The sequence below is a fragment of the Mya arenaria genome, chromosome 11 (genome assembly GCF_026914265.1).
Source record: "Mya arenaria isolate MELC-2E11 chromosome 11, ASM2691426v1".
In the NCBI taxonomy this organism is placed as follows: domain Eukaryota; kingdom Metazoa; phylum Mollusca; class Bivalvia; order Myida; family Myidae; genus Mya; species Mya arenaria.
Genome location: NC_069132.1, coordinates 15800746 through 15813659, shown reverse-complemented (window position 1 = coordinate 15813659; position 12914 = coordinate 15800746). Strand labels below are relative to the sequence as shown.

The 12914-nt window shown below is 38.7% G+C and overlaps 1 protein-coding gene across 1 annotated transcript; it reads right to left on the bottom strand.

Moving 5' to 3' along the window:
- Positions 1–406: 406 nt before the first annotated feature.
- On the bottom strand, positions 407–10469 carry LOC128208358 (leucine-rich repeat-containing protein 74B-like). Its single transcript, XM_052911917.1, has 11 exons — positions 10280–10469; positions 9335–9519; positions 8258–8365; positions 7747–7840; positions 7067–7284; positions 6669–6863; positions 6111–6206; positions 2716–2794; positions 1808–1989; positions 1482–1567; positions 407–548 (listed from the first exon to the last, which is right to left on the bottom strand). Exons 1-11 carry the CDS (start codon positions 10467–10469, stop codon positions 407–409), a joined length of 1575 nt encoding a protein of 524 aa, XP_052767877.1.
- Positions 10470–12914: the final 2445 nt, after the last annotated feature.

Below are 12914 nucleotides of genomic sequence, written 5' to 3'. Positions count from 1 at the left end.
ATTTGTTCATAAGTGAAGAACAAACCGATTTGTGAACCACATCACATGATTGAAATAAAACTGTATTTGTTTTTTTATTGAAATGAAACGATACATAAATAATTGATAGTTCTAGATGATGAACAACAAACAAAACAATAAAATACAACTGCAGCCTTTTGTACATGCAACAGTCAGTATGCACTAGTAAATGTACCTCCGAATCAGTATCTGTTACGGTTTATGCAGTTACAAAGTTTTTCAACAAAGTACGTGATTATATGTGTGTGTATATTTATGTTGAAGAAGCATATTCTGATACTAACACTGACAAATTCAGATCCTTTGCACCACACTGCTCATTGCGACTAACACCAGAACGTGGCATCCTGTAAGCTTGTCCACTGCACATGCGCATGGAGGTTATTTAGCCGTTAATGATGTCATCGAGGAACTTACTCTCGCGTTTCTGGAGGCGATTAGCGTCCCTCTGAACCTTCCTGTCATCCTGGCACTGAGCATCTTGCCGCAGCTGACGCCTATACTCCTTGTCTCCCTTCATCAACTCGCTGAAATACAAACACGACCGCTATGTTTAATTCACGTCCCGTGTACTCAGCCGTTCAACCGTATATTTTATAAAGACAAAAAAAAACACTTCCGATGATACACGTTTTATTGTTAGCAATTATTTATTTCTTAGTTGTCAAATTATTTTTGATCTCTTTAACGAGAGCAAAACAGACTCTCAGACCTTATCCTAGGCGATCTCGGATTTAAACTTACATTATCTTTAATTTAACCACTTTGTTGAATATCTAGTATCTCTAGAATCCCGACCAACCTTAGTTTCTGGCTGGCTAACTATAAACTAAGTTTGTATACGGTACTCTCAAATTGACCATTCAAAAGTGTTTCTGATTTCCCCTCGATAGCTTAACAACATCATATGTCGCAACAAAGAGGGGCTTGCCAATCAATAGTTTCAGTGATGTCAATTTTAGCTAGGTCAAGCTCTTTTGCCAGAATTTTTATAAACGAGGTAATTAAACTATTTTCTGGAAAGTACTCAATTTAATAATTAGCGGTTGACCATTAGCGGTTGACCATTAGTGGTTGACTATTAGCGGTTGACCTGAGTTAAATCTTTTGGATCTTCAATAGTATCAAGAACTTTATGAGTGAAACAAAAGGTAGGACCTTCGATCATTATTATTCAAGCCATCTAGCCATCTTAAACAGATGCTAAAGCGATTGACCGTTCCATCCATTCTCAGAATTTCCGAACGACACCTACAGGTAACCGTTATTAAGCTCTGATGGAAATAATTGCTACGGCACTTCGACCAATTAGATGCTAGACTTAAACATAAATGAATTAATATTGGCGAGGGCCACTGTGTTATTAATTATCCAAGCTTTATCGGCATTTGGGGAAATATAATTAAAACAGTATACTATATTAATTACCACGTTCATATACTTATTAGTATATTACTTACCTGAAGTCGAGCATGCCGTCTCTGTTGAGGTCTAGCGTCTGCATAAGGCAGGCGATCTCGCTCTCGGTAATCTTTACATTTCCCATCTGAAAACAGCAGTTTGTATGAAAGTACACATAGGTATTAATTCTATATTTTTAAAAGAACCGCACAAGTTATGCATTTGCAAAAATCATTCAATGCCTTACGTCAGAACTATATACACAGTCCTGTGTGCTTCCCCGTAGGTCACTTCACATAGTGCGCTTAACGGTGCATAGTACGCCACATCCGGACTTGACCGTCGTTTGATGGCATTTCGATAAAATGAGCCCCCTATGACGTACCTTAAGCCCCCTTTCAAACTCTTCAAATGTTATGGTGCAGCTGCCGTCCTTGTCGAAGTCCCGGAAGAGGTCGACGAGGCGGTATCCGGCCGACTGCACATACTTCCTCAGCTTCTCGAACGGGTGCCGGCGAAACGTTTCCAGGATGTAGTCGCTGTCCGAGCCCCTGCAGTTCACCACACCTGAAAAGTCAGGGGTCGAGCTTTATTACCAGGAGTTATAGTATTAAAGGATGGAGTCGTCTTGTCCTGTCTTGTTGCGTCAGTGAAAAAAAGAGATTAAAACTGCCTACTCCGAATCAACTGCCTTCAAAACCGTGCAATTGATATACAATGTCAAATGGCCGTTAGTCTGAGAAACCATGCACCTGATTAAACTATTTGCGGATTCAAAAACTAATGAAAACATTTTAGTAACACTAGTTTTCCATGCAGTTCAACATGGCACGATCGAGAGGTGTGAAGAGGTTGTACGTGTACATGAAGAGCTACCCGTTAACGTAAATGTTGCCGTTTAACAAACGTTGTCAAAGTTCCGAAGGGAACACTTACGTTACAAACACTCACAAAACGCCTCCGTCGTAACTCTGTACATTTCATTAACGTTGTAAAATACGAAACATTTAAACAGACGTTGCACGAGATTGTCCGAACATATATAACGTAGGCTACACATTTAACATATGTTTTCAATACCAATTTGTAAATTCTGAACATACATGAATGATGTAGCACTCGAAATAAAGTCCACAAGTTCACGCAAAAGAGAAGTCCCACTACCTTTCAGATGTAGCATGTAAGGGGCGTACACGTACACGTTACGGCTTAGGTAATTGTAACATGTCAGTTGTGTACACGTCCGGGACACGGGACGTTTGAAAAAATCCAGACGTAGGTGGATGCACCTACCCGCGTGTATTATGAACATCATCCTCTCAGCCTCCATCCGCGTCTGGAGAGTTTTAAAGTCCGCCGACACAAACACCTCCTGTAAAATAGATAAAAGTGTTTTAAATTATGCAAAAATGTGTGTTTTTTTTATTAAACCACGTGGGCACAAAGTCCCCAGTTGCAAAAATCTGCCAAAATAGCACTATACCGCTGTCAACAAATCTTTTTGTTATGACCATTTATAAAGTAAAATGAGTTAAACATAAGAATGCATTAATGTTAGCACGTTTCTATTTTCCATCTGTCCAGACCTTTAAATGGCCTAACTGGAAGTGACTATAACCTATGGCGTGACAAACGTTGCAATATTGTATAAAAAATATTCGTTCAAAAAAACACAAAATAATTGTTGTTAAAAAAATAATGATTCAATCCTTGAATCACTATTTTTTAATAACAATTATTTTTTTACAACAATTATTTTTTTACCACAATTATTTTTCAACAACAATTATTTTTTTACAACAATTATTTTTCAACAACAATTATTTTTTTACAACGCTGCCAAAAAATAATGATTCAACAATTTGAATCATGGGATACATAAAGCCCGTTTGTAAACGCGGATTTCATTGGCCGAGACGGAAAACAACAAAATGGCAGCTAAACGGGTTAAAAGGGTTAAACATTGAGCAAGTTTTCTGCTCGAAATTCTGGCGACATGCGCAACAGTGCTTCATATGGGTTAATTCTTAAAGATTTTGGGTAAAATATAGTCCAAACATTTTGCAGAATCATGAATAGCGACGATCAACCGCAAAACGTGGTTGCAATACAAAAAATGCTCATTTTATAGCCGTTCAAAAATTACATTAGTGCTCAGCGACATCACGTAAATATTCATTTTTGATACTTTTGAGCTTACTAGCATTATTTTAATTGAGAACTATGCCTAGATGTGTGTATCCAGCATCAAAAGCAGGTTTACGCTGGAAAATACATAAAAATCACACCAGTTTTTACAGAGTAAGTCAATGTGCATGAGCGACATAGACTTGGGATATTTTATTGAATTTGGGCGATATATCTCCTGAACGATATGCAAATGAGACATGACACTTGGCACATGGATACTTTTTTGGAAGTCAATGCTTCACGTATCAAAATTAGGTCACTGTGACCTTGACCTCGGACCCATGTAACAGAAAAACCTATATTTCTCTATAGTATATTATTTAGAAGTTATGCTCCAGAACAAGTTTTTCTATTATATGGCTCAGAGGTCAATGTCAGAGTGTCCTGATTTTGGTACTCGGCACACTGCCTCATCATAAAAATCAGAATTGCAGCAAATGCGGATCAAATTCATTTATATGGTAAACGTATGGGTAAGATTGATAGACTTGTACAATTTCAAAATAGATTAGTATAAATTCAGACAACTTGGATCTTTTTTGGCCTAGATTTTAATATTTTCAAGATTTTTTTTATTTGTAAGATATATATAAACCACCATCAGAAAACACATGCATCCAATTCAGCCCCATTCCAGAGATCGATGAGCAAACCGTTATATTTAACAAGAGCCCCGCACACAGAGCTCACTGCTTGTCTATAAATCTCCTATTCGTAAAGGGGCATAACTCTTTCACAAAGCCTTGCAGAGTTATGGAGAGCATTCAGATACAGATATTCATTTTCAGACCCACGTGAAACTGGTTCGATCAGCTGCCATTTTGTTGTTTTCCGTCTCGGCCAATGAAACCCGCGTTTACAAACGGGCTTTATGTATCCCATGATTCAAATTGTTGAATCATTTTTTTTTTGCAGCGTGAAAAATAATTGTGGTAAAATAATAATTGTTGTAAAAAAATAATTGTTGTAAAAAAAAATTGTTGTTGAAAAAATAATTGTTGTTGAAAAATAATTGTGGTCAAAAAATAATTGTTGTAAAAAAATAATTGTTATTAAAAAATAATGATTCAAGGATTGAATCATTATTTTTTTAACAACAATTATTTTGTGTTTTTTTGAACGAATATTTTTTATACAATATTGCAACGTTTGTCACGCCATAATAACCAGTGTAACATGTTTTGTTTCTTCCTTTTCTTCGCACATGATAGTGAATCAAAGCATTGTTTCTTTGGCTTCTTTCAATTTTTATAGGTTTTGAAGCTGAATGGTATGTGATTTCAAAACCGTGCTGAACATGCTTGGTCTACTTGATCTACTTTTTTGTTTTTACCTAATTGTTTGTACTCATACACAGGATTTATATTTTCAAAGAAACGCTGAAATGTAAACGTTTCATGCAATGCGTATTAGGTAGGGCGTGTCCACGTAATGCGTGTCAAGTTTTGCGTGTCCACGTGTCAGGTTGGGCGTTTTAAGTAAGGCGTGTCCACGTGTAAGGTTGGGCGTTTTAAGTTGCGCGTGTCCACGTGTCGGGTCGGGGGTTTTAACTAAGGCGTGTCCACGTCTCAGGTTGGGCGTTTTAAGTTGTGCGTGTCCACGTGTCAGGTTGGGCGTTTTAAGTTGTGCGTGTCCACGTGTCAGGTTGGGCTTTTAAAGTTGTGCGTGTCCACGTGTCAGGTTGGGCTTTTTTTAGTTGTGCCTGATCACGTGTCAGGTTGGGCTTTTTAAGTTGTGCGTGTCCACGTGTCAGGTTGGGCTTTTTAAGATGTGCGTGTCCACGTGTCAGGTTAGGCTTTTTAAGTTGTGCGTGTCCACGTGTCAGGTTGGGCTTTTTAAGTTGTGCGATTCCACGTGTCAGGTTGGGCGTTTTAAGTTGTGCGTGTCCACGTGTCATGTTGGGCTTTTTAAGTTGTGCGTGTCCACGTGTCAGGTTGAGCTTTTTAAGTTGTGCGTGTCCACGTGTCAGGTTGGGCGTTTTAAATAAGGCGTGTCCACGTGTCAGGTTGGGATTTTTAAGTTGTGCGTGTCCACGTGTCAGGTTGGGCGTTTTAAATAAGGCGTGTCCACGTGTCAGGTTGGGATTTTTAAGTTGTGCGTGTCCACGTGTCATGTTGCGCGTTTTAAATAAGGCGTGTCCACGTGTCAGGTTGGGATTTTTAAGTTGTGCGTGTCCACGTGTCATGTTGCGCGTTTTAAATAAGGCGTGTCCACGTGTCAGGTTGGGATTTTTAAGTTGTGCGTGTCCACGTGTCAGGTTGGGATTTTTAAGTTGTGCGTGTCCACGTGTCAGGTTGGGCGTTTTTAATAAGGTGTGTCCACGTGTCAGGTTTAGGTGTTTTAAGTAAGGCGTGTCCACGTTTCAGGTTGGGCGTTTTAAGTATGGCGTGTCCACGTGTCAGGTTGGGCGATTTAAGTAAGGCGTGTCAGGTTGGGCGTGTCCACGTTTCAAGTAAGGCGTTTCCGCGGCACATGTGAGGCGTGGTTGAGGTACTTACAGATAGATCTATGTGCTTGACGCAGCTCTGGTCGTTCTTTGAGATGGCGGTGAGCAGCGCCAGGGCCCCGTCCTCGCTGATAGGATTGTAACCAAGCTGTATGGGAGAGGTAGTAAGTGGTTAACAGAACAAAGATTAATTTGTATATAATTATATTTTGGAGCCATCCTATCACGAAAGTGTGTCAAAGTATGGCAAAATTAAGAATTTCAGTTAGTTTGTGAATATCACAAAATCAATTGAAAGTGTTACGTGCAAACACAAAAAAACATTGCCTTAACCCATAATGACAGTAAAGCTCTAAGTTTCGAAATTCAAAATGCAGCTTATCATAATTATTCACTCGAAAAAAAATGACAGTAATTAACGTGCAGTGGTAAAATAGCTTAGGTAGTCAATAATATGCCTGGGTTTTTCGTGCTTTCGTCTTTACGTGCAGATATATGGATAATGTGAACCGCGTTTTTCTTCTAAATCCTATGGAATGGTATACGGAGTAAATAACGTGTTTAATCATGAGGAATGGTAAACAAAACAGCATATTAAAAAAGGCAAAACCTTGAGTTTCTTGAGGACATCATTGGTCTGGAGGCCGAGTGCGATGTGGCCGGCGCCTATTTCCTTGATGCGGTTTTGGCTCACATCTAGCTCTGTCAGGGTGCGATTATGCTTCAGCGCCCGACCCAGAGCTTCCGCCCCTGGCTCGCTGAACCCGTTCATAGTTAGCAAGAGTGACCGTAAACCGTAATTTTCCTGGGTGAAATTATAATATATATTACTTCTCCAAACATGGAAACAAGCTTGGAAATACATACATGTATGCAATACATGTGGAATTGTATTACAGTGAAACTCACGACGTTGAAGATACAATGCAGTTATCTGCATCAAACGATCATGATGTTTCCAAAATGCAAAAGGACCAGTCCGTATGTTTCATAATTATGTATTGCTACCTGGAGTCCCTCTGCGATTGAAACGGCTCCGTTTGTGCGAAAATGGTTCCAGCCAAGGTCGAGCGTTTCGAGCGTCTCGTTATGTGAGAGCGCCTCCCGGAAGTTGTGGGCCGCCTGCTCCTCAAACTTGTTGTTAGCGAGGTACAGGTGTTTCAGGAACGTGTTTTTCTGCAACATCTCGCAGATCGACGACGCTCCCGAGTCAAGCAGGTTGTTTCCTGGAAAAGAACATGTGGTTTAAAGATGGAATATTACAGAGCAACACTTCATTCCGGAGTGTTAAAATTTGTAGGAAACGCTTTTCAAAATGTTCTTTCGGGTAACTACAGAACGCATGCTTTTAAAATAAAACAACAACAGTTGCGTTCCTATACCTCACCTACAAATAAGAACCATGAGATGTATTCATATTTGATTCAATGTTAATTGTTTGAACATACCCAACCAAAATAGCAAATGATATTTGTCTTTACCTACTTGCTTATACAGCCCCGTTTGCTCGAACTCGCTTGGCTTGAACTGGATATTAAGGACTTATTTCTTTATACTGTAGTTAAGCATTCCCGCTTGGCTCGATATTTTTAGGCTCGAGGTATTTTTGCCGGCCCCAGGGATTTGAGGTAACGGGGCTCGACTTTACTCATTTTGGTATGGGTTGTATGTCTATAATGGGTATTTACCTGAGAGGTCGAGTGTTCGGAGCAGCTCGTTTTTGTGTAGAGCTTTACAAAGGACATCCGCCCCGTCCCGCCCCAGCTGGTTCTCAGAGAGGTTCTACAGGGAACCAAAACATATTCATAAAACAAAACTTCAGCCCCGTTTCGCCCCTTCTCGTGCTCAGCTAGGTTCTTCAGCGAAATATATGTTCATAAAACAATTATTTCGCCCCGTCTCGCCTATGCTGGTTCTCACATAGGTTCTAGAGGGAACGAAACAACTTCATAAAGCATCGATGCTTGACGGTTCTAAACAGTTATATATGTTATGGAATGTGCGATGAATGGATGCAACTATACCATGTATACCTTTGTATTAAATGTAATGTTCTTGCGCAATACAACCTTATTAAACAGTGTACACTTCCCATACGGATTACATTCTTTTCCTCAAAGATATGTACGAATTTTGAAAAGTTCAAGATGAACTCAATGGTGTAGCTGTTAAAGACTAACAATAGTCTAACATACGTACAATATCTGTGATAAACATGTTCTCCCGGAGCATGGTTGCCATGTATGAGGCTCCCTCCCGCTGTATCCAGTTCCCCTCCAGGTCCAGGTGTTCGATATCGTGGTTCTCCTGAAAACACAAACACGTCTGGGCGTCTATAACACCGAATGCAATGCAAATACCTTATGGGAACTGATAAAGGGTTCAACAAGAAATGAAACAAGTATATTATATGAAAAAGAATGATGAAAAAACACAAAAAACAGACAAATATTAGAAACAAAACCCAAGTATAACAAAGATGAAATTGGTAAAATATCTGAAATGACCATAGCTTAAAGCTGCACTCTCACAGATTTACAGTTTTGACATTATTTTTTTTTTGTCTCAGAATCAGCTGATTTGGGTATCAGTGCCCTTCAATTCAGTCATATAAGATCACTCACAATAGAACATATCTCAACTGTTTTGGAAACTTTCGATAAAAAATCATTTTTAAAGCGTTAGTAACTCTTTTAGTTATAAAATATCATTTTCGAACCTAAACTTAAATATGCAAAACTGCGATCCGATCTTTTGTCAGCAGTATTTTTTTACTGGTTTCCCTACATTACGCAAATATTGGCTCAATCCAAGACAAAAATAAAAATATTGTCAAAACGGTCAACTAGATGAAATAGGCTTGTTTGCAATATTTTGTTCGGTATAAAGTCATCTTATTTTTTTCTCTATAAATCAAACCCTTTCAAATGAAACCCGAAATATGAGGTTACCAAGCATCCAAAATTCACATTATTTTACACAGTAAATTACTTTTTATGACAGTTGGTAACACATTTGTTACGGTAAATCGGAATGAAAACTCTAACTCTAAAGGTGCATATAGATCATTGTCGAATTGGGAAGCGCTTAAATTGATGATGTTTACAAGACCTTTATAGAAATGAGATCTCAATAGTATAAAAATCATCACACGCGTTCTTGTTATTTATATAGGAACCATTGCAAATATATAAGAGAAATAAATATGCTGAATGTGTTAACGACTTATGCCAGCTAACGTTCACTACGACATATGATTTCTAGCCAGGTGCTAACCTTAAGCGAGATAGTGATGGCCTTGGCACCGAGGGGCCCAAGGCCGTGGTGGCGCATACGGAACGTGGTGTTCGTGATGTGGCGCAGGAAGTAGGAGACGGGGATGACACCTGTCTCGTTACACTGGTTAACGTACGTTTGCTGCTGTCTCGCCTCGTCGCCGATCATATCCTCGGCTATCCACTCTGCCGAGGAAACAAACGGATATACTTATGCTACGGTAAGTGCAATATCGTAGAGAAAAAGGGCTTGGAAGAATTGTACCAATTGTGGCATAAACTGTTACCTTTCCAGAGTAAGTTATCCCCCAGAACACAGCTATTATACTAACAATGGCACACTCAAAACGTTATAAACTGTCAAGCAAGTGCATTAGTTAAACGCACAAAAGCCTGATGCTTGGTCAAAACCTGTCGCAGAAGAACGACTCATGTCTTTATGACAGTTAGTTCGTATTTTTAAGTTCCCTTATATCATTTTATGCATATATTTTAATTATTTTCAGATTTGTGCTCAGCTTAATTCAAATTTTGTTTTACGCAATACACGAACTGTTCTTTTCTCACTGTCTGTCTCAAGTACACAACATCAGCTTAATAAAAAGCTATTTGCTGGTGCCCAGCTTGGACTGCTATTTTAAGCATGGCATCGTACTCGACGAATCACTTTTTAATCGGTAGTTTAATGTTCAAATTTGAATCTATGAACCCGAGACGCTGGTGTCCGTGTGTGCTAGTGTGTATAATGTCAAGAGTTGAGTCTATGGAATCGCTTTATTTTCTTCTTCGTGTTGTCTTTTAACAACGCCCAAACACAGCCTGTCATTGTCACTGTTCCAAAAACGAGTTCGCGTCGGTTGCGACATAAAAAAACACGTTTTGATGCAAAATTACTTATACCACCAAATGATATAACCAACACGCGTACTATTTTCAGTGCACTGACCTTCATAGTCCATGTCGAGGTCTGTTTCGTAGTCCGTGTCGACCGTGTCAATCGTGTCGATCGAGACGTCGATGACGTCATCGATGACTTCATCGTCAACTCCCTCTTCCGGTGTCGGCTGCGTGATTAGCACGGGGCCCTTGAGGAGGGACTGCAGCCCCGGAAGCCAAGACTCGTGGGACGCCGACATCTGTGTATGGGAATATGGTATCATCGTCATCATCATCATCATCATCATCATCATATTACATTAGTGCCTGACTTATAAACTCATTGAATCTCTGACATGGCATAATCCAATTATAATGATGTGTTTTTAAGATATGATGGTACAACCATATCATGCATCAGTTTCGGTCAGAGGGTGGTGTAATAATCATATACATAGCAAGAAGGTCTCAAAGACCATGTTCACCCCTTGTCCATTTCATGAACTGCCTGTAAACGAATTAAACGACGAAGATGGGATACAAACTTGAACCGAAAACTATTTATTTTGTTTATAATGCGATTTTTGCAAAAGTATTTTGTGCATTAAAGCTCGTCTGTGTCCATTAATATAGTGGTTTTTTTTTCTATTTCTATTTACAATCAAAATTTCATGTTTATTGGGAACGGTCTCGGTGACCTTCTGATCATCCATACGTATAATTCTATACAGAAACAATACAGAGAAAGTCAGCCAGCGCAGCCGTGTATCGAGCGAAGGTAAAAACAAAAAATAAGGAAAACACTCTTCGACATGGTACAATTTCCTATATGAAGTTGCCTTGACAAAACAACAAGGTATATACACCATCACACACAGAACAGTTTAAAAACAGTGTTTACAAAATCGTATAAGCTAATTATCATTAACTAACATCATTCATTGGTTAATTAAAAACTGAATCTCCCGAAATGATATTAAACACTTTAATCCAGACAATATCCGAGACATAGCATGACTTTCCCTTGTTTCTATATTTCTTATAATAACTAAATCTTAATTCGTTAGTTTGCTTAAATGGATTCATATTAATTTCCAATCATGATTATTTTTATGACCTGTTGAAAATCCGCAATTTTTATTCGGCAATAAAGTGTATTATTAAACAATTTGTTTTGTTCCATTACAAACCATTGTTCAGCCTTTTCATGGAAAAACAAACTTGGATTAAGAAAGGTGCTTGAGGTGAGAAGTTATAAAATAAAATGCTTTATATCAATATGTAAGAGATTGTCTGATATTTCATTGTAAATCCACTTTAACCTAATCCTCTCAGATTTTATAACTTCTGTGGAAATTCCACGTTGTCAATAGAGATCTGGAATAATATACACATTACCTCTCAATATCTACCAACAATATTGAATGATAATGCAACAATCCGTAAACATTAGTAGTACGATAGCTGGCAGAGTCTGTGAAGGAGTATTGTGTTATATATGAGTATATACATTGTAATTATGAGCACAATTTTGTTATACGAATACCCACAAAGTTCTTAGTCATAGAATATAAATACATTTATATAAAGTTAATTCAGCATATCACATAATTCCAATTCGATACAAGCAATGTCAATCATAAAATGTAAATAATTTACCATATGTTAAAAATACATGCATATGCCAAAAAATATGAGGATGAGCTGATAAACTTATCACTATATTTAATGGAAGTTCAACGTTTAAGAAATTGTTTTGTTATTTGGATAATTGAAATACTATATTTTTGTTTTCAGACTTAGGAATATAATCATATCTAATTCGTGTCACCAACCCTGACACGGATGGGTTCTACACGATCATGTAAATCCACACGCTCATAGGGTACCATGTGTTTTGAGCTTCCATGTAGCAGCGAGTTCCTCTTTGCGCGGATGGATGACCTCAAGAACGAGTCGAGCAGCTGCCACTTTTGTTCAGGTCGCCCATCAAATACCGAGCACCGGCTTCGGTCTAACCGAGCATGTCAATGACGTAGGTCTTGGAGCCTGATGACAACATGACTATAATAGCTTAAACACTGACCTCGCTGTATTTTATATGGAGCGTTTAAAATAAGTAAACCGGTTATGCGCCAGTCAGTTGTAACCATGAGGTCCTGGGGTCATGCACCGATTTGTGCCCGAATCTGTGACATGCCCCCAAATTCATTAAAATATACTGACAAGCATTCAAAGACGAGTGTAGACTTTTTAACGAAAATAGTAAATTTTAATGCATTTGGAAGCACGCCACAATTGCTACGGGCGTAAATCGATGCATGACTTTCACTAAGACAATCAGCTCCAATGAACACTATTTTCGAAAATAAAGATATGTGTTACAAGTCAAAACATTAATCATAATGTTACTTCGGGCGCGAACCGTACTCGACGAGCCACCCCTACTCGACAGCGCCACCACTCGAGCAACAGCACCAGCACTTTTATTATTACGTGCATATTTCCTTCTTAAGAAGTGCTTATTAGATTTGTTGTGTTTCGGCATAAGAACTATACATAACAGTTATTTGAGTGCGCCTGAATGTTCTTACGGTGTGTGTGTGAGCAACGAAGTGTTCTTGAAATGCTAGCAGATCGCTAAATATTCACAAGTCGGATTCGGGAAAAAAGCTCCTGGCACCACAAAATATTGAAACGAAATT